General features: G+C 45.3%; 1 protein-coding gene and 1 long non-coding RNA gene across 2 annotated transcripts; both read left to right on the top strand.

The window, feature by feature from the left end:
• The first annotated feature begins 1,443 nt into the window (after nucleotides 1-1,443).
• On the top strand, nucleotides 1,444-7,759 carry LOC128333336 (uncharacterized). The gene is made up of 4 exons (XR_008310916.1): nucleotides 1,444-1,557; nucleotides 4,758-4,872; nucleotides 6,557-6,754; nucleotides 7,434-7,759. It is a non-coding gene; the product is annotated as an uncharacterized LOC128333336 (long non-coding RNA).
• A 9,733-nt stretch (nucleotides 7,760-17,492) lies between these two features.
• LOC128332524 (phospholipase A2 inhibitor and Ly6/PLAUR domain-containing protein-like) lies at nucleotides 17,493-22,964 on the top strand. Its single transcript, XM_053266845.1, has 6 exons — nucleotides 17,493-17,731; nucleotides 19,428-19,523; nucleotides 20,333-20,449; nucleotides 21,264-21,416; nucleotides 22,109-22,252; nucleotides 22,608-22,964. The coding sequence occupies exons 2-6, from the start codon at nucleotides 19,475-19,477 to the stop codon at nucleotides 22,739-22,741; spliced, it is 597 nt and encodes a 198-aa protein (XP_053122820.1). The 5' UTR covers nucleotides 17,493-17,731; nucleotides 19,428-19,474; the 3' UTR covers nucleotides 22,742-22,964.
• The last annotated feature ends 2,971 nt before the right edge of the window (nucleotides 22,965-25,935 follow it).

Genomic DNA, 25,935 nt, shown 5'->3' with positions numbered 1-25,935 from the left:
GGGTGGCGGCAAAATGCATTTAGGTCCAGGCTCCATAATTACCTAGCTGCACCTCTGTTGAGATCCAGCGTTCTAAGGAAAGGTTGTCTCTTTATACACAACTAGACAAAACACAGTTTTCTTGGCTTAAAGTAAAGGTAAAGTGTGCTGTCAAGTCGATTTCGACTCCTGGCACCCACAGAGCCCTGTGGTTTTCTTTGGTAGAATACAGGAGGGGTTTCCCATTGCCTCCTTCCACGCAGTATGAGATGATGCCTTTCAGCATCTTCCTATATCGCTGCTGCCCGATATAGTACCAGTGGGGATTCGAACTGGCAACCTTCTGCTTGTTAGTCAAACGTCTCCGCTGTACCACGTAAGGTGGTTTTCTTGGCTTACATATCAGTATGGCTTACATATCAGTATATACTGAGCACAGAAGCAGGTGCTTAATGAGAGGTAACTCAGTGCTTATAAAATGTCTCATGACAGTTCTGATAAGCAGGTACAGTTGTTGATAAGGAGCAGAACTTGTTAAAACTGACCCACAGATGAACTTCTGAAACAGACACTATCCACTTTTCAGGATACCATGGTTTTCTGGCAGAAAACTGTCCCTCTCCGTACATATGGTGACACTGTTTAGAACATGATTCTCCTTCTTTAAGCTCATAGCAACATAGGAAGCTGCCTTATACCCATTGGACCATCTAGTTCAGTGTTGTCTACCCAGACGGGCAAGCAGCTTCTCCAAGGCTGCAGGCAGGAGTCTGTCTCAGCCCTATCCTGGAGATGCTGCCAGGGAGGGAACTTGGAACCTTCTTGTTCTTCCCAGAGCAGCCCCATTCGCTGAGGGGAAGACCTTACAGTGCTCACACATGTAGTCTCCCATTGAAATGGAAACCAGAGTAGACCCTGCTTAGCAAAGGGGACAATTCCTGCTTGCTACCACAAGACCAGCTCTCCTCCCATTGCTCACATGTCTTGGCAATCGCACTTCCCATCTCATGCTTGCGTGCTTTGGCAAAGAGATCAACTGATATGGGTATTCAATCCACTTCGCTGTAATATTTATTGATGTCGTTATTCATTACTGGCATAGATAGGAGTATGCCTCCATCTCAATGGCTGGGCTCAGAAGTAGACTTTGAATCCAACAAAAAGATTGTCTCTGAGCTTCGCATTTTTATGCGGAAATGCAAACCACTGCATTTGGTGACACGATCCTGCACCCCACCCCACCCCAGCAATCCTTGCTGCCGTAAAACCCAGGGACAAAGGTTGATGCATGAGTTGGTGGGAGGGGGGACACTTATGATCTTTGGAATAAACATTTTTGTGCCATCATCCATTCTTATGCAATTTTCTTAATTGCGGGGTGGAGCCAAAGGTTCATTGTTCAATCACATCCTACAACATTTATAAAAACCTGGGCATTCCCCGCAACCACTCCTTCCTGGGACATGCAGCTGTGCATTAATCTTGATCTCCATTTCTGATAAAACGGGCTCACAGTCACAGGTGTTCACAAGTCCAGATCCTTCAAAGTGTGAGGTGAAGCTCCCTGTGGAGGTGCAGGTAGATGTCGCCAGAAGCTCATGCTTTAATTTATTCATTCATTGATTGATTGATTCATTCATTCATTCATGTGTCTATTGTTTGATTTGATTTTAATGGGGTGTGTGCGTGTGTGTGGTTTGATTTCTCCTACCTACATAAGAGAACCGCTGCTCTTTAGCGAAGTGGGAGGTGATTTTGGGTGCATCTCATACCCAACATCATCCGAATCGTAAGGGTCTGAGGAGTTCACTTAGTAGAACCAATTAGACGGGTATAAAATGGATTCCAGGGCACACGGTACAGTTTTGTGGCTATTAGGACAGAACAGTTATTGTGGGCTGAAGTCAAGGACAGCATTATGACATTGAATTTACTGCAATTAGTAAATGAGGCTAGTTGGAATTGGGCGGATTTGAGATCCAAGAAAATCGTTCCACAGTTGTGCGAGAGAGCAGAACAGAATATTTTTTTAAAAATTAATTTTAAGTAGCTAGGTGTTTCCTTGCCATCTCTTTACCAGTCTTAGGATTCAGTGCCTTCCTTTTTTCATTTCTGCGGCTGTTGCCGCATAGGGCCCACTTTTCCCTCGTGGGAGAGGACAGATCAAAAGTAGGAGCTAAGTAGCTCTGCCTTTCCTCTGTTGCCCATTAGCATTTCACAGTCTTTACAGATTCCACTAATTCACTGATTGTGAAATTAGCATTCCACTAATTCACTGATTGTGAAATTAGCATTTCACAATCAGCAGACCTACCCTTTGATCGCCTTCCTCTTGTTTTGGATATATCTGGAAACCCCCATTTCCACCCCATCCCTAGCAAGTCTCAACTCATTCAGAACGTTAGCCTTCTGACATCATCCCTCACACCCTACAGGGTTGGGCTAGGTGTTTGTGCTGTTCCTTCGTTATAGGCCCTTCCTTTCATTTCTTATGCATACCCTTTGGGAGTTGGATTTTGTAATTCTCTTTCAAAGTGCCCACAAAGGAAGCTCCCCACTCCAGTTACAGAGTAGAGTGCAGAGTTCTGTTGCTGCAGTCATCTAAAGAACATGGAGCATGGAGAGTGTAGTACAATCGAAACTGAATAGGTTTATTGGTGAAGTACATTCTGGATAGTAAAGACCTAGCCCTGTCATAAAGGCTACATAAAGCGATGCACATGGGGATGAAAACCTCCAACTTCAAGTATACACTGATGGGATCTGAGCTGTCGATGACTGACCAGGAGAGGGATCTTGGGGTCATGGTGGACAGCTCGTTGAAAGTGTCGACTCAAGGTGCGGCAGCTGTGAAAAAGGCCAATTCCATGCTAGGGATCATTAGGAAGGGGACTGAAAATAGAACGGCTAATATTATAATGCCCTTATACAAAACTATGGTGCGGCCACACCTGGAGTACTGCGTACAATTCTGGTCACCACATCTAAAAAAGGACATTGTAGAACTGGGAAAGGTGCAGAAGAGGGCAACCAAGATTATCAGGGGCCTAGAGCACCTTCCTTATGAGGCAAGGCTACAACACCTGGGGCTATTTAGTTTAGAAAAAAGGTGACTGCGGGGAGACATGATAGAGGTCCATAAAACCATGCATGGTGTGGAGAAAGTGGATAGAGAGAAATTTTTCTCCCTCTCACATAACACTAGAACCAGGGATCATCCCATGAAATTGATTGCCGGGAAATTTAGGACCAACAAATGGAAGTACTTTTTCATACAACGCATAATCAACTTGTTGAATACTCTGACACGAGATGTGGTGACAGCCCACAACCTGGATGGCTTTATGAGGGAATCAATCAATCAATCAACTTTTATTATGGACAGAGACCAGCATAAAATTATACAAGTTAAAATTTATCTGTTAAAGTATGAGGAAGTAAAGGAGATTGCTATTATGTTACATATAGAAGGGATTTAAAAACAGGTTAAGAAACACATTAGTAATAATAGAACTAAAAGTACTAAGAATAAGAAAGATAAAACAGCACTATTTCTGTTATTAAAAAGTGCAAAAAAGCTATAAGTGATTTAAAAAGCATAATACTGTTTCTATTATAGGAAAGCATAAAATGGTAATGATAATAGCATAAAATGCTAATAAAAGTGGGCAAGTCAAAATAGACATTACAAAGGCAGTAATAACACTAAAAGCAATAAAAGTTAAGAATTATAAAGGACAGTAATAAAAATACAACGATAAAATTCAAAATAAAGGGAGAGGAGGCAAATACGAAGTCTAAACAGAGTCACCAGCAATCAGATTATGTCTAAGGGGGCTCATAGTCCATCAAACTCCAGCAGATGCCTGTCGCCACTGCACAAAACCTGGCAACACTGTTTGTAATGGCAGGCTTAGAGTCAGAGAGTAGCAGAAAGGTATCAAATTGGCTTGGAAACGTGTTCAGCGATGGGAGGATAAGCGAGGTGCTGATGTCTTTATAGAAAGTGCAGTGTAGAAGGACATGCTGGGTTGTTTCAATCTGTCCTGAGCCACAGGGGCATAGTCTCTCATGAACTCACTTCAGCATGAGGTTTCAGATTGAAGTTTGGGAAAGGAAAGCTCGGGTTGCTTTTCAGATGAGACCGGAGTATCACTAATTCTAAAATCCAGGATCTTTGTCTGATTACTCACAGTTTTCTCTTCTATTGACAGACTAAATCCCAAGACGTTTTGGTCACTTTCCTCTAAACTTCCTGCTGCTTCCATTCCAATTATTCCAGACTGATTATAAGGATTAAGCACAGGAGAGCCAGCTCCCTTATTCCACCTCTTTCCTCCTTCTCCTCTGAAAGACCAAATTGGGCTTCTTCACACAATCATACAAATCTAGGTTTCATGTGGGTTGCCAACACTGAAGTGATTGTGTGGACACATGTCAAGGTGGTTTCTGGCCAAGATTCCCAACACTGGCATGGGTTCACACAATCACTTCAGTGTCGGCAACCCACATGAAACCTAGATTCAAATCAAGCCTATTGTCTTGTTCAGCAGGACCAGTCAATAAGGTTTCTGAAATATCACTCTTAGCAAAGCTAGACTTCCAACTGGTTTCAGGTTCATTGAAGTACCCCAGTGCTACTATGGCTTCCTTCCTTGAATATTTCATGATCTAATTCAGGAATGCATTCATTCAGATCTTCAGCTTGGCCAGGTGGAATATGGTCACCTCTCTCATATTTGTAACATTGACTTCTTTTTCCTTTTATTTTTATCCAGGTACCTCTGTCTGGACTTCATTGGTGAGGGTTTGTGCTTGGACGCACATTGCATCTTCCTATCAACATGCAGGCTTTCAGGGGACTCTTCATCTTCTCTCTGCTTGTCACTCTGGGTAAGGAACAAAGGGCAAGACACACACACACACACACCACAGATAATGGAGGACTGGGGATTTCGCAATACATTGCATACCTCTGTATGTATTTAGTATAGCAAAATCCTCATTTCCTTAAAAAATGTTGTTAGTTTGTTTAACTTATTAAAGAAGCTTACCTGACATTTTCAAACTTACTCAGAAAATGGTCCTGCAGGAGAGTCTAGGGAATGCCATGTAGAATATATATAGTCTATATATATATTCTCTATCTATCTATATCTATCTATCTATCTACTTCATTTATATACTGCCCTATCCAAAATGTCCCTGGGCTGTTCACACTATAAAAACCATTAAAACATTAGCATGATTAAAAAAAATTAAATACAATAAAAATTCTAAAAACCAAAACTTTAAAACTAAAAACTAAAAACCTGACTAAACAGGTATGTTTTTAGGTCCTTCTTTAAAGCATTCAGAGAAGGGGAAACTCTACTTTCATTAGCAAGTGAGTTCTGGGGCAACTCTAGAAAAGGCCCTGTTTTGAGTCGCCACCAGTCAAGCTGGTGGCAACCACAACCGGCAGATATGCCAGAGGTTCATGATTGTGGTCATCCAAAGGCACGAACACACGGTTTTGTCACCAAACCATGCGTTGGTTCTCGACCCCAAACCTGAATTTGAACTTTTGGTCTGCTTTGAGTTTTGCCGCCAAACCTCAAGTTTGAAGGGGGGAGAGCACTGATGGATAGAATAGGGGCTACCACCTCTGGACTGGCAGTAGGGTGCCATCTTGCCCACCCCCACATGCCCTTTCAATCCCTTTTTGAGTTGTTAGGGATCCCCCTTGGCTTGTAAAGGGGAATCCTGATGAGAATCCTGATCAGATTCCCCTTTATAAGCAACTGGGACAACCAGGGTTGGTTTAGCTCCATCCCAGGATTGATTTGAACTAGTTCTGCACACCCCCACTCGAAAGCACTTGTTTTAAAGTCTATCCACCCACCCCCCAAAGCATCTACTGCACTTCTCAGCTGCTGTGCGGGAGGCTCAGGGAGGGTTTAAAAATCCTTCCCCGTGTGCCCGTTGAGAGGTGGGGAGGGGTTTGGTATTTAGAATGTAAAGCTCCCTGTGCTGCCCATGCACCAGCTTCAAAGCTCAAAGGCAATCCCTAAAAGCAGCTGGTCTGGCAGCACGAACCGAACCGCCGGCCAGTTCTAACGAACCAATTCATGGATTGGAGATTCAGTTTGAAATCAGTTCGAATTCAAACCAAACCGCCCCAGACGGTCCCATGAACATCCCTACTTTTGAGACCGTTAAAGAGGTTTAACCCACATATACATTAAAACGATCCTTGCAAAAAGCAAACTTGTGTGCAGGGAAATTGTCCACGAATGGGCAAAACCACGGGAAATGTTCAAGGGCCTTTTGTACGTAATATTTACCCAGCATTTCAGAGTATTTAAAGCACTTTGTATTCAATGATCTTCTCAACAGCCTTGTAAGGTAAATCGGTTTTATTATACCCTATACAGTGGGTTGTCAGTGGGGGAGGAAAGGCTAAGGACCTTTCTTCAAGTTACCTAATAAGTTCATGGCAGTGCTGACATTTGTGCTGGGGACATCCTTATTGACTGATGTCTCCTATCCACAATCCATCACTAGTTTACTGACTCCTTTCTCTCCCCCCGCCCAGTATCAACAGCATACAGTATCAACGGCACTGATTTCAGTATCAATGGCACTCCGTATCAACAGAGGAAGGCGCTCAGTGGATTCCAATGCCCAAGTTGCTTCTCTCTATCAAGCAAATGCGACAGTTCTAGTACAACAATGCTCAGCTGTACTGTGTCTCAGCCCTACTGCTTTGATATGGATGCAAAACAAGTGGCAGGTAAGGGAGAAAACTGCTTACTGCTATAGTTTGATCACATTGGAAGGGGAGTGAAGGTTCCGGGTGGTTGTGCAAATCATGCCATTCAACTGGAAACACCATTAAGGTGAAAGAGGGGTTATGTGGAACATCCCCTATGTGTTCTGTGTAGAGGTGGGCAAACTAGTTCGAGCTCCAACTGGGTTTGAGTCAAACCAGCCGGTTCGACTAGTCTTAACTCAAACTGGACCAGCCCTCCAAAAGGGGGGGCAAGTCTGAGTTTGAGCCAAACAAGGCCCAGTTTGGATCTAACCAGTTTGGTCCAGTTTGACCAGTTCTAGTACTTGCAAAGGGGAATCTCTTAAGGATTCCCCGTTACAATCAATGGGGGAACCCTATGAGGTTGAAAAAGGGTCTGTGGGTGTGCCCAGAAGGTTACCTCATGCTCATCAGTGCAGCTCTTTGAGGCCAGTGGTGGGCTGGTGGACGCTACCCTAGGCCCTGCCATCACTCCCCCTATCATCTCAGGCCTCTTCCCCTTCAGACATGAAGGGGGAGTGTTGGAGTGGCCTAGGGGACCGGCCACCAGCCTGCTGCCACCCCTTGGTGCCTTGTTGAGATATGCCATGTAATAAACTTACTGACTAGTTAACTGAGAACAAAGACGCCTCTCACATCTCATTTTTGTTTTCCTGTGCAGGAGGCCGTGCCAAGGTGAAGGGCTGTTCTGATAAAAATTTCTGTAATCTACCAGCAAATTACCAAATTACATTTACTGGTTTTCCTCCTGTTTATGTTCAGAAAATTAACTGCAGATTAGCCAGCATGGCCTCTCCATCATCTGGAGGATCCCTCCTTCTGGCCATCTCTGGTCTCTTCCTAGTCAAAGTTCTCTCGTGATGTATCCCTGCTTTGACTCAGCACTCAACTCCTCATATTTCCAGGCATCCTTCTCTCATCCGAAGATGGCCTGTCAGAAAGATAAAATATCTTCCCCTTTGTCTGAGCAAGGGAATGAGAATAAAACTGAGCATGAAGTGAGATGTGGCCTCAGTCTGGTGCATTCTGACTTTGGGGATCAGGAATTTAAGACTTCACTAAGCATAGTGCCCAGGGATCAGAACGGACACAAAAAAGTGTCCTGATTTGAATTTTGTTAACATTTTAAGGAATCCTGTACTCTTTGGAGGAAGGAATACACATTGTTGATCTAATTGTGGGACTAGGTAGTAATGTTCCTCTCAGGGGCGTAGCCACTATTGGGCGAGCGGTTCAAAGAACCCAGGCCGCTGCCTCTCAGGGGCCGCGCCTTGCGGCCCCAACACACACCCCGCGTCTGATGTCAATTATGGGGGGGGGTGTCTTCTGGTTTAGCTCCTGAGTGGGGCCATACAGCCCCGTTTGGGAGTTAAATGGCCATCACTGCGTTCACAGTGCAGCCAGGAGCGGATCTTCCCTGACTTTAAAACAGAGAGAGCCGCTTCTGGCTCTAGCTCCCGAACGGGGCTGCACAGCCCCATTCAGGAGTTAGATGGCCAGCACTGCATTTGCAGCGTGGCCAGGAGAGGCTCTCCGTGCCTTTAAAGCAGGGAAGAGCTGCTCCTGGCCATGCTGCAAACGCAGTGCTGGTCTGAATCTACGTCCCGAACGGAGTCACGCGGCCCTGTTCGGGAGCCAGACGTCAGACAAAGGGGCATGGCTTACCACCGCGTCTGACATCAGATGTATGGGGCGGGGTGTGTGGGGCTGTGGCGGTGGCTGGACATGGGTTGCTGCTGGTCTGGCTCTGCTACTGGTTTCTGTGCGACAGGAGCAATTCTAGAACAACTAGTTTGGGAGAGCAACAGGGTGACAAAGAACTTTCTTAGGTGAGCAAGGGTTTTGCTACATATTCACTGTTTCTATAAGTATTTAATAGATATCAAAAGCCTTGCTCCCCTGATTAATGTTGTTACTTTTTTTAACCTTATCAATGTGGCCCAGAGACGGAAGTTTAGGCCAGCATATAAATTTGATATGAATGAATGAATGAATGAATGAATGAATGAATAAATCAGGATGCTTACCTGACATTTGTAAACTTATTCAGAAAATGGACAGATTCTTCTTAGAAAACAGTGTGGTCATTTTCATGACCAACCCTACTGGGTAGGGCAGCATAAGCCCGGGTGTGGCTGGTGGTGAGAATCGCTGGGATTGGGACCAATTCTGGGGGCTCCTCTGCTGGGCTAAAAGTGAGGTAAGAGGGTGCACATGTGCCATCCAATCTCGCCGCCCGGTCGTGTGAATAATAATAATAATAATAATAATAATAATAATAATTCGATTTTTATACCGCCCTTCCAAAAATGGCTCAGGGCGGTTTACATAGAGAAATAATAAATAAATAAGATAAGAAATAAGAAATAAGAAAGCACATTACTTCTTTTCCTGGGTGCAAACTTCCTCCGTCCCCGTCTTTAAAGGCATAATCACTTCCAGCCCCTCCTTCTGGCAAACAGACCCAGTTGAACATGCAGAACTAGCTATTTCTAGAGGGACTTGCAGCTGCAGGAGACCTCAAAGTGCCACATCCTGAAACCCGCTGAGCACAGATGCAAGAGCAGAAACGGTGGACTGACGTGGGACCAATGGATGATACAGTCATTATCAAAATGTGGGGAAAGGGAGAAGTTGCTAACTCTAAAGAAGAGTCCGAATATAAAGAACACCTGTTGTTCTACTAGAAAGCTTGTCTAGATCAGGGATTGTTAATGTTGGGCCCTCAGATGTTATTGGACTTCAACTCCCATAATCCCCAGCCCCAGTGGCCTTTGTTAGGGTATTATGGGAGCTGAAGTCCAATAACATCTGGGGACCCAATGTTGAGAATCCCTAGTCTAGATTCTCCAGCTTCATCTCAGATTCCCATCAAAAAGAACATGTGCAATCCAGTCATCATGCAGGATCTCTGGTGTGAAGCTTCATCTCCTCTGTGTTTCGAACTACATATAGAAGCAACCAGTCACCACCCTCACCTCCTAGGTAGGCATTTCCCCCTCGGGTCAACAAGGCAATATGATGCCCAAACTACCAAGATGGGAACCCTATCCAGGCTTTGTGCTGTGTGCACATAAATGAGGAGAGGATGCATTGCGCCCTGACCACAATATTAACACATCCCAAGATGAAGATATCAACAGGAAAAGAGATGAGCTCATTGAGGTTAAGACAGACAGGAACCATTCTTACGAGGGGCAGGTCAAAACACCTTGTTGCCGAAAGGCATAAAAAAGGGAAGAAAGAATATACTGAGTCTCAACATTGTTGGCCTTGCGACATAAGCAACTCAGGTCCAAGAGGGAGTCACATCGTGATCTGAGTCTTTTCCACACACCACTGGCATCCACCTGAAAGATAAGGATCAGAGCTGAGCTCCAATGCAGGCAACAAAAGAAGGGTCCCTTGGGAACCTGTGAGGGTGGGACTTGTAGAAGTGTAGACTGATTGTTACAATGCAAACTTTTCCTTATTGAGTGTGTGTACACACATGTGTGTGCTGCCGCCGCCGCCGCCGCTACCAGCCTGGCTGGTCGGCTGCCGACATGAGGAGGGACGACGGGAGCAACAACAGGCATAGCTGTGCCTGCTTGTGCTTAAGGTGCTTACTACTTAGTCCCCTCTACTAAGCCAGGGAGGGCGAGGTGGGCTGGCAAGAAGTGTGTGTGGGGGGGCCGTCCTCTCTCTCAGTCAAACCCCGTAAGCACACAAGAGCTCCCCGGATATGGGGATGATGCCGATCATGCAGGGTTGTTGAGAAGGCTATGAGAAGAGAGTGCATGCCAAGCGTGAACTCTTCTAAGGCGTTAGACTTAACACAGATGCTTGCAGACCCGAGAGTATTGCCCGCACACACGTGATTCTGGTCCAAAGGGATTTGCATGGAGCGATCGATCCCCCTCCAGCCTCCCCCGGGGTTGGTTTCCCCAGTCTTTAGGGCCAGCCAGCATCTGCAAATCACGACTCTCTCTGAGCATTTATTGAGGGGGGTTGGGGAGGAGAATATAATCCTGCAGCTATACCAAAAAAAGGAGTGTGTGGGGGGGGGGAGAAAAGGGAGAGCTCTTTACATGTAGGGCTCAACAGGTAAGAACTCGGCTGGGACTAAGGAATGTGGAAATACAACTCCAGGCAGGCAGCCTGCTGCGGCATGCCCTAGGAAGAACGGCGCAGAACAAGGGAGGCAGACAAAACCTGCCCGCTGGAATCACATGCAGCCCTGAGCTCAACGGGGAGCTGTTTGGAGCTCAGCAGCCACAGGCAACTGTGATTCCACACAGGCACAGCCTGACTGCTGCTGGGGGCAAGGGAGCTGGCCGTTTCCTCCCGTGCCTTTCGTAAGCAGCAGCAGCAGCAGCAGCTGGAGAGCATCTTTCAGGCGCAGAGATCATCAGAGCAGCAAACAGAGCTGCACTCCTAGAGAGGCCGTTCTGGATAGCAAAGACCAAATTGGGCTTCTTCACACAATCATACAAATCTAGGTTTCATGTGGGTTGCCAACATTGAAGTGATTGTGTGGACGCATGTCAAGGTGGTTTATGGCCAAGATTCCCAACACTGGCATGGGTTCACACAATCACTTCAGTGTCGGCAACCCACATGAAACCTAGCTTCAAATCAAGCCTATTGTCTTGTTCAGCAGGACCTGACAATAATGTTTCTGATATATCACTCTTAGCAAAGCTAAAATTCCAACTGGTGTCAAGTTAGTTGAAGTATCCCAGTGCTGCTATGGCTTCCTTCCTTGAATATTTCATGATCTAATTCAGGAATGCATTCATCCAGATCTTCAGCTTGGCCAGGTGGAATAAGGTCACCTCTCTCACATTTGTAACACTGACTTCTTTTTCCTTTTATTTTTATCCAGGTACCTCTGTCTGGACTTCATTGGTGAGGGTTTGTGCTTGAACATTGCATCTTCCTATCAACATGCAGGCTTTCAGGGGACTCTTCATCTTCTCTCTGCTTGTCACTCTGGGTAAGGAACAAAGGGCAAGACACACACACACACACACACACACACACACACACACACACACAGCCTACAGATAATGGAGGAGTGAGGATTTCACTGTACACTGAATACCTCTGTATGTATTTAGTGTATAGCAAAATCTTCACTTCCTTAAAAATGTTGTTAGTTTGTTTAACTTATTAAAGAAGCTTACCTGACATTTTCAAACTTACTCAGAAAATGGTCCTGCAGGAGAGTCTAGGGAATGCCACCTAGAATTCTATATTCTATATATATTCTCTGCGGCTATTCCCATGACTGGGAAAAATTCCCAATCGTCAGAACCACCAGGCTCGCCCAGTGATTCTGGAGCGGATAACCCGCTCGGGAACCCCTGGTCTAAAACCCGGTTTGTGGAGTGAGCGCTCCGCAAACCTGGTCTTAGCAATTGTGAGTATGTGCAGTGCATTTTCGCGCCACACCTACTCATGAGTAGAACCCTGGCCGGGAGGCTTAAAAGCAGGCTTAAAAGTAAGTTTATTACATGGCATATCTCAACAAGGCACCAAGGGTACCCAGTTAATAAGATCACTTCTTATCCCGCATTTTCATGCTGATGTCTCTCTTGGAAGGTCTTTGGTTAGAGAATGGAGCCTTTCAGGTCAGGAACAGAGAGTCCGGGGAGATTGAGATGTACTGATTCATCGTTACAGCAGCTCAGATGACCGAAAATACCGTCCCCAACCTGTAGCCCCACAACAGAACTTCCATCATCAGCAAGATACAATTTGCTTCCTAGTTCTTGGAGAAACTGGGAGGAATGTGTAGAAGTGGAGAACAAGCTCCAAGACTCCACTTCCTGACGGTTATAAGGGCCAACTACTACTACCATCCAAACGGGTTTCTACACTGCTCTGGTGTATACCCAAAGCTTCCATTGATGTGCTCCAGGTGACTGGCAAAAGCCAAATCACACAAAGAAACTGAAACAAAGCCAAACATGGTTCATATAGTAGTATCTAGATTATACGATAACAGATGACATGTGTGTGGAAGGAGTGGTCTTCTGATTGCAGTTGTTCCGAACCAAGGCTACAGGAACCCCTGGGGGTCCTTTTTAGGCTTGTGAGGGACACTCAGAATCTCTTAACAGGGACTACCATCCCTGCTATTGTCTCCGTACCCCAATGAAGACAGGACATGCATGATGGGTTGAATTAGAGCCACACCTTATTAACTAACAAGGATCGGCAACAGTACAATAGGGACAACTCTTCAGGAAACATTCTATCACATGGAGGATACCTGCACAGAAGTCTCTCATCACCATTATATTTCTCCCTTGTTCTGTTCCCTCCCTTCATTCCTTGCCTCACCACTTCCTCTCCACCATCCCCTTCATCCCCTTGTTTTCTGGGCATTCTGCTCCATTGAGCCCTGGAGATTAGACTGCAAGAGTGTGGTGCCGTACGTAGATACCAACCGGCCAAAATATTTCACTGTCAGACCTGGTTTTTCAGCAGCACTCTGATTCCTTATAGTTTGAATTTGTTTCCAGGCCAATTGCTGGACAGCTCCCTGCTGGTTCAGCACTCTGGACCTCATAAGCTCTTCTCCCCTGCTTCCCTTGCTGTTCCTACCTTGGGCAGCAAGCTGGGTACATTCACGATTGCCAGGTCTGTTGTTGGCTTGTCTTCCCTGGCTCTGCAGACATGAAAGTTACTGATTTCCATTCCTTGGTAAAGTGTGCCATCAAGTCAATTTCGACTCCTGGCGCCCACAGAGCCCTGTGGTTTTCTTTGGTAGAATACAGGAGGGGTTGACCATGGCCTCCTCCCACACAGTGTGAGATGATGCTTTTCAACATCTTCCTATATTGCTGCTGCCCAATATAGTAGCAGTGGGGATTCGACTGGCAACCTTCTGCTTGTTAGTCAAGCATTTCCCCACTGCATCCCTTAAAGTGTGCCAACTGTATTTTGTGGTTGGTTCCAGACAGTGATGTCATTGTGGGGAATTGCAAAAGTGCTTTATGTGTCTATTGCAAATCATGAGAAAACAAGAGAAGACTGTGATATAATTTCCTTAAGAATTTGGTATAAGTAAGGAAAATAAAGATGTTTATCTACAATACCATGAGCTTATTAGAACATTCAGAGGGTCAGCCAATCCTTGCTTAAATGTGGATGCTGAATATTTATAAATTTGGCTGGTGACTGGGTGTGGGGCTTTGTTCTTGCATAAGGAGGCCTAGCAGATAAATGAGCAGGTGAACCATCATTTCCTGCCCCACTTGCCCAACATCACCTGGATCCTGTTTCCATACTTATTATCTTTATTATCCTTATTATCCTCAGCCCAAACAGTCTTGTTTTAAATAGCCCACTTCTTCACCTGACTTCTGATTTCCCCTCTTGACATTAATAAAAAAGAAGCAGGCGCCATGTTTCAGAAGACTATCTCCTCCATCTTAGCAAGTGCCTCAAGAAGAAGAGGAAGGAACAGCCTTCAGACTGCTCTCACAAACAAGACTTGGGGAGTGTGGCAGCCTTGGGGCTTTATAGCAGGAGCTAGCATGGGATTGGCTGTCTGGTATCAGCTGATTCTTACGATCAAGAGGATTCTGGCCAGCTTAAATCCCAGCTTGGGCTGCCTGGATTTCCCTCCTTAGACTTTTGTGATAGGAACACAGGAAGCTGCCATATACTAAGTCAGATCATTGGTCCATCTAGCTGGGTATTGTCTACACAAACAGGCAGCAGCCTTGATATCCCCCCAAGGGGAATATCTTACAGTGCTCACACACGTATTCTCCCATTAAAATGCAAACAAGGGCAGAACCTGCTTGTGAAAGGGGATAATTCCTGCTTCCTACCACATGACCAGCTCTCCTCCCACAGACCTTAGATTCATGGCCACTTAGAAAGGCAACAGATTCTGAACAGGTTTCACTGAAGTTCACCCTCACGTGTAGTTCTGCCTTCACTAAAGCTACAGTCATTCTGTGTCTTTCCTTCAACCACAAGCTATAGCTGAAAAGAAAATGAGGCTATTAAAAGATTTTCAAACCACGTAGTTACAATGCTTAGAGAGGAGGACCAGGAAAATAGGCAAAATTCACTAGAGCAATCTTCTTGCTCAAATTCTTGGTCATTTCATTTGCAAGACATCGTCACTACCTTCTGGAGAGGATGTTCAATTCCTCGACTGTCTAGGCCAATTCTGCTGAGGGGATATGCCTCGATGGCTAAGGTCACTGCTTATTTGCGGAATACCTCAGATGAAACATTTGCGTTAACCTGGGAACCTTTCATAAATTACAATTTAGCACAAAGTCAACATCCACACCCAAGATATTTTTTTTAAAATTGAGGCCTGACTTGCACATTATTTATATATATATTGTAATATCTGATGTGAGGGGGGAGGTTGGCAAAGGGTGGAAGTGGAATTTTGGATTGTCATTTGCAATATGACATATGTAAATGCTCGAAGTTCAAGAGATGATAATGTAAACATGTTATTTCTTTTTATTCTTTTACTAAATAAAAATATTATTTTTTAAAAAGAGAATGTGGGATAAGTAAGGAAAAGCAAGACATTTATCTAGAATAGCATGAGCTTATTGGAACATTCAGAGGGTCAGCCAATCCTTGCAAAAATGTTGGCTACTGATTATTTATTAATTCCACTTGTGACTGGGGGTGTGGTTTTGATCTTGCATAAGGAGGCCTAACAGGAAAATGAGCAGATGACCAACCACTTTCTGTCACCCTGTTGCCCAGATTCATCTGCATCCTGTTTCAACACTGATCCGCAGCAAAAACAGACTTGTTTTGAACAGCCCACTTCTTCATCTGACTTCTTTATTTCCCCTTTTCCCATAATTAAAAAAGAATATCAGGTGGCATGGTTTAGAAGACTAGCTCCTCCACCTTAGCAAATGCCTCAAGAAGAAGAAGGAGAAGCTTTCAGACTTCTCTCAGAAACAAGGTGTGAAGACTTGGGGTGTGTGACCAGGCTTGGGACTTTATAGCAGGAAAGTAGCATGGGATTGGCTCTCGGGTATCAGCTGACTCGTAGGATCAAGATGATTCTGACCACATTAAATTCATATCTGGGCTTCCTGGAGTTCTCAAACTTTTGTGATAGGAACAGAGGAAGCTGCCATATACCGAGTCAAACCCTCAGTCCATCTAGCTCAGTATTGTCTACACAGACTGGCAGTGGCTTCTTCAGGTTTGCAGGCAGGAGTCTCTCTCAGCCTTACCTTGGAGATGCCAAGGATGGAACTTGGAACCTTCTGCATGCAAGCATGCAGGTTCTTTTCCCAGAGCAGTCCCGTCCTCTAAGGGGAATATCTTACAGTTCTTGCATGTAGTGCTCCAAATATTGGAGGTGGTGGCGACAGCTGCTCTGAATTCCACATCATCTATGGCGACAATGTGGTGTCCCATTAGGGTTTTTTTTTTTAAGGCTGGCAGGGTTCCCCTCTTTGCTTAGAAAGGGGAATCCTCATCATATTCCCCTTTATGAGCATGATCCTCGAACCGCCAAACCGGTCCAGAACTGGCTCCATTAGAACTGGGGCCAATTCGTTTTGAACTTGGACTGGCACCCCTTTTGGGGGGGTCTGTTCCAGTCCAGATCCTAAGCAGTCAAACCAGGACATTTCTATTTAAACCAGGTTCAAATAGAATGCTAACCAGTTGCTTTCTCTTTTCAACTAGTCTTTGCCACAATTCTTCAGCCTTGTTACAATTCAATTATCTAAATCACTAATTTTTCTCAGATACCCTCATTTATAAGCTATTATCCAGTAGATCACAATTATAGTCACCAAAAGGAGGCAGACAGTCCTAAGGGTGACAAAGCCTGATCTTTACAGGCCTGCTAGAGTTACATCTTGTTCTGTGACAATCACTGTCAATATTTGCTGTCCTTTGACATCCAACCTTGGAGCTTAATTTTGATCAGATTAACATCTACCTAAATTTTGTGTAACTTATCTGCAAAAAAACCAGATCAGTTTACATATAAGCCTTCCATGAGCAAGCCTTATACGATTTCCCCTGCTAACTTGGCAAAGAGGCGCCTTTTAACGTGGCGATTCTTTTTATTTATCCGGGGGAGAGTAACTAGCCTTCTCCACCCCCAGCACAGTACCTCCAGTGACTGTTGCTGGTGTCTATCTGATGTTTCTTTTTAGATTGTGAGCCCTTTGGAGACAGGGATACATCTTATTTATTTATTATTTCTCTGTGTAAACTACCCTGAACCTTCTGCATGCACGCATGAAGATGCTCTTCCCAGAGCAGCCCCACCCCCTGAGGGGAATATCTCACCCTGCTCATGCATGTAGTCTCCCATTCAAATGCAACCAGGGCAGACCCTGCTTAGCAAAGGGGAGAAGTCATGCTTGCTACCACCAGACCAGTTCTCCTCCCTATTTTGCATGTGCCTGCTATTGCTGAGCTATGGGTGCTCCTGTTGAACCTTTGACACTGCTTTGCATCGAGTCAGACCTTTGGTCTTTATCTCTAGTTCAGTATTGTTTACACTGACCTGCAGTGACTCGCCAAAGGTTCACAGAAGGTCTTCCTCACCCCAATCCCTTCCAGGAATTGCCAGGGTTGGAACTTGGGAGCTTCTGCCAGCAACACATTGCTCAATGGTGGGCGACATCCTCCTCCCCCAGATCAATAGCCTTGTGATTTAGCAGCCTGGGAGCAATATCATAGGTCTGACACTCCCATGTGAACACTGAGACGTTCGAGGGCTTGAATCAATTGATTGTATCCAACACACAGGGAAGAGAAATCACACTGGTGCAGCATCTGGGGGGAAACCATTCAGAATTGTTTTGTAACAGGCGTGGCAAGGCAGGATCTTAAACACATGTTCTCAGATTTCTCCCTTATAAAAGAAATAGGTGAGTCAGAAAAACGTGGACAACACACTTGGAATCTTCATCCACAGTTGCCTCTTCTTGAAAACCATTCTTGGTAAGTAAGTCCACCATTCTCCTCTGTAATGGCTCTCTTCTAAGTGGCAGACTCCCATATTGAACAAAGCCTAGAAATGTCCGCACTGCTGCAACCCATAGAGCTAGAGTTCAATTACAGAGAGACCTTAGGATCCAGGTGATCATCTGGCAAAGATTCAACATGAGCTGGTTTCCTTCTTGGCATACTTGGTGATTGGATTGATCACCCTTCTATTCTGCCTTGCCCCTCCAGGAGATGAAGACCTATCTAGAGTTTTTCTTCAAAGCAAGCCTTTTGGGAGGTTAAGCTGAAGATAGCTACTGGTCTACAGTGACTCAGTAAGTTCCTTGGCTAAGTGGGGATTGGGACTGAGATCTCAGAAGTTGATAGTATGGAGCCCACCCACCCCCACTCCATACTATCAGCTTCAGATATCTCAGTCCCAAAGTTAGGTAACAGCCCTAGAAGGAAATAGACATAATCCTGCTTCCTGGCAACTGGCATATGGTGGCATGCTATCTCTGAACCTAGAGATTCTGTATTAACATTATGATTTATAGGTCCATCGGCAGCTATCTTCAGTGATTTTTCTAATCCCACCTTAGAGCAATTTATCAAGAATTTTTGCTACCTTTTTTTAAAAAGCAAATATTCCGAGCATTCACATGAGCTGGTTTCCTTCTTGGCATACTTGGTGATTTGATTGATAACCCTTCTATTCTGTTTTGCCCCTTCTGGAGCTGAAGACCTATATAGAGTTTTTCTTCAAAGCAAGGCTTGCGAGGAGGTGAAGTTGAAGATAGCTACTGGTTCCTTGGCTAAGTGGGGATTGGGACTGAGATCTCTGAAATTTAGATTGGAGCCCGCCCTCCTCCATACTATCAACTTCAGAGATCTCAGTCCCAATGTCCCAAAGTTAGGTAGCAGCCCTAGAAGGAAATAGACACAATCCCTCTTCAGACATTAGACATTGTAACCGCAGGTGTAACTCACTGAAGGGAAAGCAGGAAGGAAGTCCCACCCTCCCACTGTCACCCATGTACCATGTTCAGCAACCATGCTTATAACACTGTTTATCTAAATGGAGCACGATGGCTGGCAGTCCGGTGCAACCTTGGTGCTTATGGCTCTGCCTGAATGGGGCAGCACCAAAAGCATGATGGCCGGTGATCCTGTGAAATGCAACCTTGATTGATCAAGGTTGCAGCTCATGGGATTGCCAGCCATCACGCTTACGGCTCTGCCCCATGCAAAGCACCCTAAGTGTAGCCGTTGCGTGTAGGAGTGAGTGATGGACGGTGTGTGTGTGTGTGTGAGTGTGTGACTTCCTCCCTGCTTACTCCCTCGTGAGCAGCACTCACGGTTACCTCTTCTAACATCTGGAGAGGGCTATAAGGTGGGTGCATGAGCAGATGGTCTTCACAACACTGCCCTTGAAGGCTGCAGTCTCATGGGCACTTACTGGACAACATGCTGCAAAGAACGCCAACAGAATTACTTCTTGGAAAACATGCATATGTTTGAAGCACACACCTACTTGTACCCTTGACATTTGCTCAGTGAATGTTGATACAGCCAAATCATCCCCAGCCCCATTTGATGGAGTATTGTTTCTAGCAATTCATTGTTAGACCCCGATTTGTGCCACTGGAAAGCTTTCCTCCCTGAGAAGCAAGATGTGCTCAAATGTGTACATTAACATATCTCATCACAGGTACCGTTTAGTGGCAGATCTAGGCGTCTGAATTTGTCGCCAGCATCATGAAGACCCTGTTGGGACTCTTTGTCTGCTGTGTGCTTGTAACTACAGGTGAGGAGGGGCTTCTGATCACCTGGGAGGAATTCACCTATGCTTGGATAGTCAGGTGTTCCATTAGTCTGATAACAAATAGATTGCCCTTTTTATCCAGGCTTTTGGCCAATGGGTGGTCCCTTGCTCTTTTTAACCTTTTAGCTGTACTCGTTCCGGTTCTTATGTTTTTATTGAATTGTTTTATCTTGCTGCTAACCACCCTGGGGTCTTAGGCTGAAGGGAAGGATATCAATATCGATATCAAATCAATAAAGAACTCTGATCAGCTACCGATGGATGGATTATGCATCATTTGGCATTTTGCACAATTTTTTAAATTTTTATTTATTTATTACATTTGTATTCTGCTCTTCTTCTGAGGAGCTCAGTGCATGGTTATTTGTTATCCTCACCACAACCCTGTGAGGTAGGTTAGGCTGAGAGATACATGACTGGCCCAGAGTCACCCAGTGAGGTTTATGGTTGAATGGGGATTCGAACCCAGTCCTAGTCCAATACTCTAACCACTATGCTAGGCTAGGTCCCTTGTCTCATCTGCAGAGGCAAATGCTGAATGTGAGAAAAAGTACTTCCTACTTTTTGTGAAAAGTTGGCTTCCTTAGACTCAAGCAGCTGCATCAACTTTTACGAAGTTTTCCCGTCCTTTTAGCTGAATTCCTCTTTACAACAAATTAATGTACAACCTATAGACTCTGTTCCTCCCTCTGTTCCTTGTGTGTTCCTCCTTTGCCTTAGAACTCTGACATGTTGGAGAGGCACGTTGACAACGCAAAATGATGTCCATGGCTTTCTCTTCCCTCCTCCAGGTACTTCTTTGGAGTGTGAGGTTTGCACTGGCATTGGCACCAGTTGCACTGGAAGGATGCAGACCTGTGAAGCAGGCAAAGACACCTGCATCATCGGCATGTCTGAAAGCAGCATAGGTGGGTAAAAGGGACCCTACGTAAGTCTGAGGCTGTGAAGAAGAGGGCCAAAAACACTATTGTTAGGGTGAGGCAGGTGGCCTCCAGTTAATCCATTTGGTCGCGACTTTAGGGAGGAGAGCTGGTCTTGTGGTCGCAAGCATGAATTGTCCCCTTTGCTAAGCAGTTAAAGTGCGGCTGAGGTTGCCAAACCGTTACGTCCGAATGCGTGCAACTCCGGACCTGTTTGGATACTGACCTGAGGTTGTGCTCGGCAAACTCCAGTTAGAACCCTCAGGTGGTAGTGAGTTTTGCTGCTCATACCCAATGTTTGAATTTCCAAGCGTTACAAGCAAATACAGAACTGGAGGCTGCATTCGCTTTAACTGGAGTGGACGGAGGAAGCTCCTCCCTCTCTCCGGCCATGATTGGCTAATTGGGCTGTCCTTGGTCACGTTCTCTTATATTTCTCCCTCTATCAAGATCTACGATATAGGCCAATACTTCTCTTTTAAAATAAGTATCCAGGAAGAACTAAGGATTTTTTTCTGTTTTGCTCCTCTCATCAGATCACCATTCTTGCTTTGCTGATGTTATTGTTGTTACTAGTGTTGCTGTTATTATATAGTGATTCTTCACTGTATGAAGCTGGTCGTTGACTGTAATAAAGATTTGATTTGAAAGCTGCCATATACATCTTTGAACAGAAATACAGGCTGGCTACAGAACACATTTTCCTTTCTTCTGGTTTTCCCACCTCCGGTGCCTATGTAGAGAGAGGAGGCTGAGCCCGACACAGCCTTCGATAAACCCTTTCTCTTTTTCTCCTCTACAGTTGGAATCAACTTTCAGATGATAATGAAGTCCTGTGAATCCTCCAGACACTGCAACTTGGGACCACAATATATGGATTTTGGACAAGGAATTGCAATAAGGACCATGGTCAATTGTTGTGTAGGGGATGCTTGTAGAACAGCAGCTCCTCAAGGTACATCATACTTCCTCCCAATGGCTGATACAGAGAGCTAAAAAATACCAGAGCAGTCAGAGGAGTAGGCTAACAGCACTTCCCAAATAACTGCCCTGGTGTACTGGGGGCGGGACTATTTTGAACACCTCCCCATCCCCAGGAAGTCCTCTTAGCCACCTGAAAAGCTCTTGGGGGTGTATTTATTATAAGGTGGTAGAGAGGATTTCCTGTGGGCGGTTGTCAAAAATGCCTCTTCCCCAGTGTAGAAGTGCAGTTGGAAAGTATGTTGGTCCCAGTACTTTCCCTGGTCGGTTCAGAGACTAGCCACCCTGCTGGTGAGGCCTCCAAGACATGGGGAAAGGGGGTTGTATCACCTGGTCCCTCCTTCTGTATTCTGTTCTGCCGCTCACAACTAGGACCATGAATTCTAGCTCATAATAGTAGCTGGCATGTTAGAAACTGCAAAACAAGATCTATGGGTGTCAGAAAGCAAAGGCATAGAAGTTTCTCCCTCACACACTTGAGTCAGCCATGGGAAAGAGGGAGAGTTATTTCCAGGAATGGTATCTATGCTTGAGGAATGTTAGTCTCCTTTAATACAGAAGGTATAGCTCCTGGTTCAGAATTAATGGCATCTGTGTGTTCATCATCAACTGTATCCTCCCTTGTTCCACCCACCAAACTAGTGAGCTTTTTCTGATTTGTTTCAGTGCCTCCCGTCATCACCGGGCTGAATGGGAAACAATGTCCGGCCTGCTACAGCATGTTTTCAAATACCTGCAGTGCTGGGGAAATGGTGGATTGTGTCGGCCCGGAGACTCAGTGTTTGGATTTGGCTGCAACCATCACTCATGGTAATTCTGATCTCCTGCATAATGTGCCTTGGAATCCCCTACTGGAAAGAGTGAAAACTCAATGGTATCATGCCGTCTCTCAAGGCAGCCTAAAATAAGGGGCAAAAACCAGTACGGTGGAATTGATAGCATATGGAAGTATCTCACTGGAGGCTGCATTCAGCCAGGCTGGAGCTGATGGAGGTTCCTCATAACATGCACATGTGGACGTTATCTCATCCAAAGGCCAATCCCCCAGTTCTCATAAGTGTCTGATAGAGAGGTGGAGCATGCTTTAGAGCCTAGCAGGACTGCCAGAGAGGACCACTGGAATTGAGGTCTCTTTTTGACTGCCCGCCTTGTGTTCTTCTTGCAGGAACCGTCGTTATCAACACTGTCCAGAAGGGCTGTGTCACCAAGGGGACTTGCAATGATTTAAGCCTAGGTAAAAAGGAGGTGGCAGGGGTCCGCTCCATTATCACCAAAGCTGAATGCAGAGCTGCCTCCTAACCAAGCCCTAGAGAATGGTTTCACCAGCTGCCTCCTGCATATTGCTGGGCTCCTGACAGCAAAAGACCCTCTTGTAATCCACCAGCATTCTTCTGCATGACTCATGTGTCTTCCTGTTGCTTATTCACAACTGCCTTCAAAGAACTTTATCCCTCCCAGGGGATTTTGATGTCCTTTTTTGAGTGAAGCCAATAAAAAGTAATGACCATGAAAGCAAATAAAAGGTGTTCCTTTTTACTACTAGGCTGATGCAGTAGGGAGGGAGGGAGGGAGTTCCAATGTGCTCCATTCTGGTAGTGACCAGAGGTTCTTTGTATGTATAGGACCTGTTCACACAACCATCAGTATCAGGATAGGAGGTCTTGTACCACGGTTTGTGTGGTTGTGTGAACTCACAAAACTCCCTCCAACGCAGGCTGCTCCAAGAGGGTAGCCCAGCTTTCCTACCCTGCTCGTAACCAAGGTGCGAGAAAATAGCTCTTCTACCTTGCTTTTCTGGTCATGTGAGTCCACTCACCTTTTCTATCAGGCCTGGAAACAATAGAGAGCTGCGGCTACAGGGGCTGCAATCTGTGAATGTGCCACTCTGCCAAGCACACTCTATGATTCTTCAGCAGGGCCAGGTCTGACTCCTGCCCTTTCATGTCCAATAAGAGTGGGGGAGGGTGCACTTACCCCTCCCGCCGCTTTCCCCTTGTTGGTGTCCTTTGTTAAGAAAGCTGATCAGGGTGGTAGTATACCTCTCTGCCACTTCACTGCCCCCGTTGGCCGGATATGGCTGGAAGACCCAACGTGCCGACACATGCAGGCACGTTGGGGACTTATTTATTTATTTTATTGTTACATGTATATACCACCTTCCGGCCATATCCGGCCAACAGGGGCAACAGTTACAGGGTGGTAGGGAAGTATGCTGCTGCTCCGATCAGCTTTCTTAACAAAGGGCGTCGGTGGGGGAAAAGTGGCGGGAGGGGTAAGTGACCCTCCCCCGCTCTTAAAGTGGCACCCCCACTGCCTTTGAACCAGCGGAACTGCTGGTTCTTTGAACCGGTTCTGTGCACATCCTTAATATCTATATCGATATCGATATCGATATCGATGAAGCATTGTGTAATTCTGGTATTTGCCACTGTGGGTCTTAAAACGAGATGCAATAAAAGTCTCCATATGACCTTGACAATGAAGAAGTTTACACACACGCACGCACGCACACACACACAGACACAAAACATATATCTTACAGTGCTCACATGTAGACTCCCATTCAAATGCAACCAGGGTGGACCCTGCTTAGCTAAGCGGACCAGTCATGCTTTCTACCACAAGACCAGCTCTCCTTCATTGCTTGGTGGGAGTGTGATCCACACTGCCACACGATCAGGAGGGAGCAGGACCACCAGGATATGGACAGCATACCTTAACACAGCAATCTTGTGGTTGTCCACAGCTGGTAGAAAAAGTTGCTCAAGTTACCTAGGTGACAATATTATGTCTGTATAAGTTGAACAAAAAAGGTGCTAATAGATAACCTTGTATAACACCTCTAGCTGTTGATATTTCATCTGAAAATGCACCCTTAGGCTGACCTCGGATCTCATTTTGTTGTTGGTATAAAGCTCTTGTATAAGCAGGAATGATTGCTTTTCAGTGCTGGTTTTTGCAAAGTTATCCTGAAATTGAGTCTTGTCAATCAGATCAAAGGCAGAAGACAGATTAATAAAGGAGGAACAAAAATTTTTAGGGGTCCCAGTTCTGTACTTCTTAATCAGCACAAAACATCTATCCAGCCATGTTGTTATAGTCCTTCCTGAAACCAGGCTGCTTCAAAAACAACATATAATTATCTTCTTCTCATTCAACTAACTTCTGCAGCAGAAAATGGTTATAGATTTAAGGACTGATATTCACGAAACTGCTAGATCTAGAATTCCGTGACCTTGACCTATGAACTTTCTTGTGTATTAGAAAGTTAAATGCTCCATATCCACTCTTCCAGAATGGTTTCGTTTCCCTCTGTATAAGTAAATAATGTTGCTCGCAATGCTGACCACTTAAGAACATTCATATCACTAAACCAACAGAGGAGAAATGAGATTGATTTATTTAATCTTATAGCTCTACAATGGGGATGGCAATGAAAGGCTCGAGATATAGATATATTGTGCTCAGATTTGGTCTTTATAAAGGAGGAAGGAGGAACAAGAAACTCAGATTAGAAACAGGGGTAACACATTCCAGGTCTTCTGCCAGAGGGCTGCCTCTTCTTACCAAAATCACCTCACCATTGAGAAATCTCGGTAAGTCTAAATTGCATTTTCTATTCCTGAATGAAACCTAGTCATTTGGATGCTGCTAGAGCCCATAGAACCAGAGTCCAGTTGGAATGGGACCTTAGAAATCTGGATTGTTAGCCCCACACCTGTTCTAGTCAAATTAATGCTTTATTTCCTGGTCGCAGACCCAGGTTAGGAAAAACAGCATATTACAAATTCAGATTACTCTTACAAAACCATGATAAAAAAATAAATAAATCATGAATTCAGCTAACTATCCATCCAAAAACATTAGAAGCACTTCCTAAATTGGGAGTAATTTGGGTTCTTATTTTGAATGGCCAAAGTAAAAAAGAAAGAAAGAAAAATGGCACCTTGGCAGAGGTGTCCAGGCACTCCTTGAAGGCAGCCCGTGCAGCTTTGCCTAGGAGTATTCCCTGCGAGGATCCCCTCAGTCAGAATCGTCTGTTCTGGGAGCTGGGGATCCTGCACTCTGCCAGGTCAATCAGAGTCAGATCCACCTCAGCTGGAAAGGGAGGCAACCAAGCTCAGCCCACTTCCCGGTGGTGGTGGGGATCTACAGGTGTCAGGGAGAGGTGGTCTTACCCCTGGACTTCCAGGCTGAAGTCCAAGGCCTCCACACCCCTGGGGGCCCCCCAATCTTTTTTAGTCCGTCCCAGGTGGAGTGGTGGCATTACAAATGTGTTACAAATACTGCACACACGATTGTTCAAAACTGGGCTAGGCTCCCTTAGCCTTGTGTTGAGTAATCAGGAGAACCACCAGGCTTGCGGGCGAGCCCGGTAGTTCTCTGGCTCAAAGCCTGCCTAACTACCCCTCACTCTAAATGAGGTCAACGGAGCAAGCCTTCTGTTAACCTTGTTTATTTGATCGTGTGTCAGTCGTGGCTGCTTGCAGCCA

This window comes from Hemicordylus capensis, chromosome 7 (genome assembly GCF_027244095.1).
Source record: "Hemicordylus capensis ecotype Gifberg chromosome 7, rHemCap1.1.pri, whole genome shotgun sequence".
NCBI classification, from domain to species: domain Eukaryota; kingdom Metazoa; phylum Chordata; class Lepidosauria; order Squamata; family Cordylidae; genus Hemicordylus; species Hemicordylus capensis.
The sequence above is the reverse complement of the archived record's forward strand: the minus strand, read 5'-3'. Positions and strand labels throughout refer to the sequence as shown.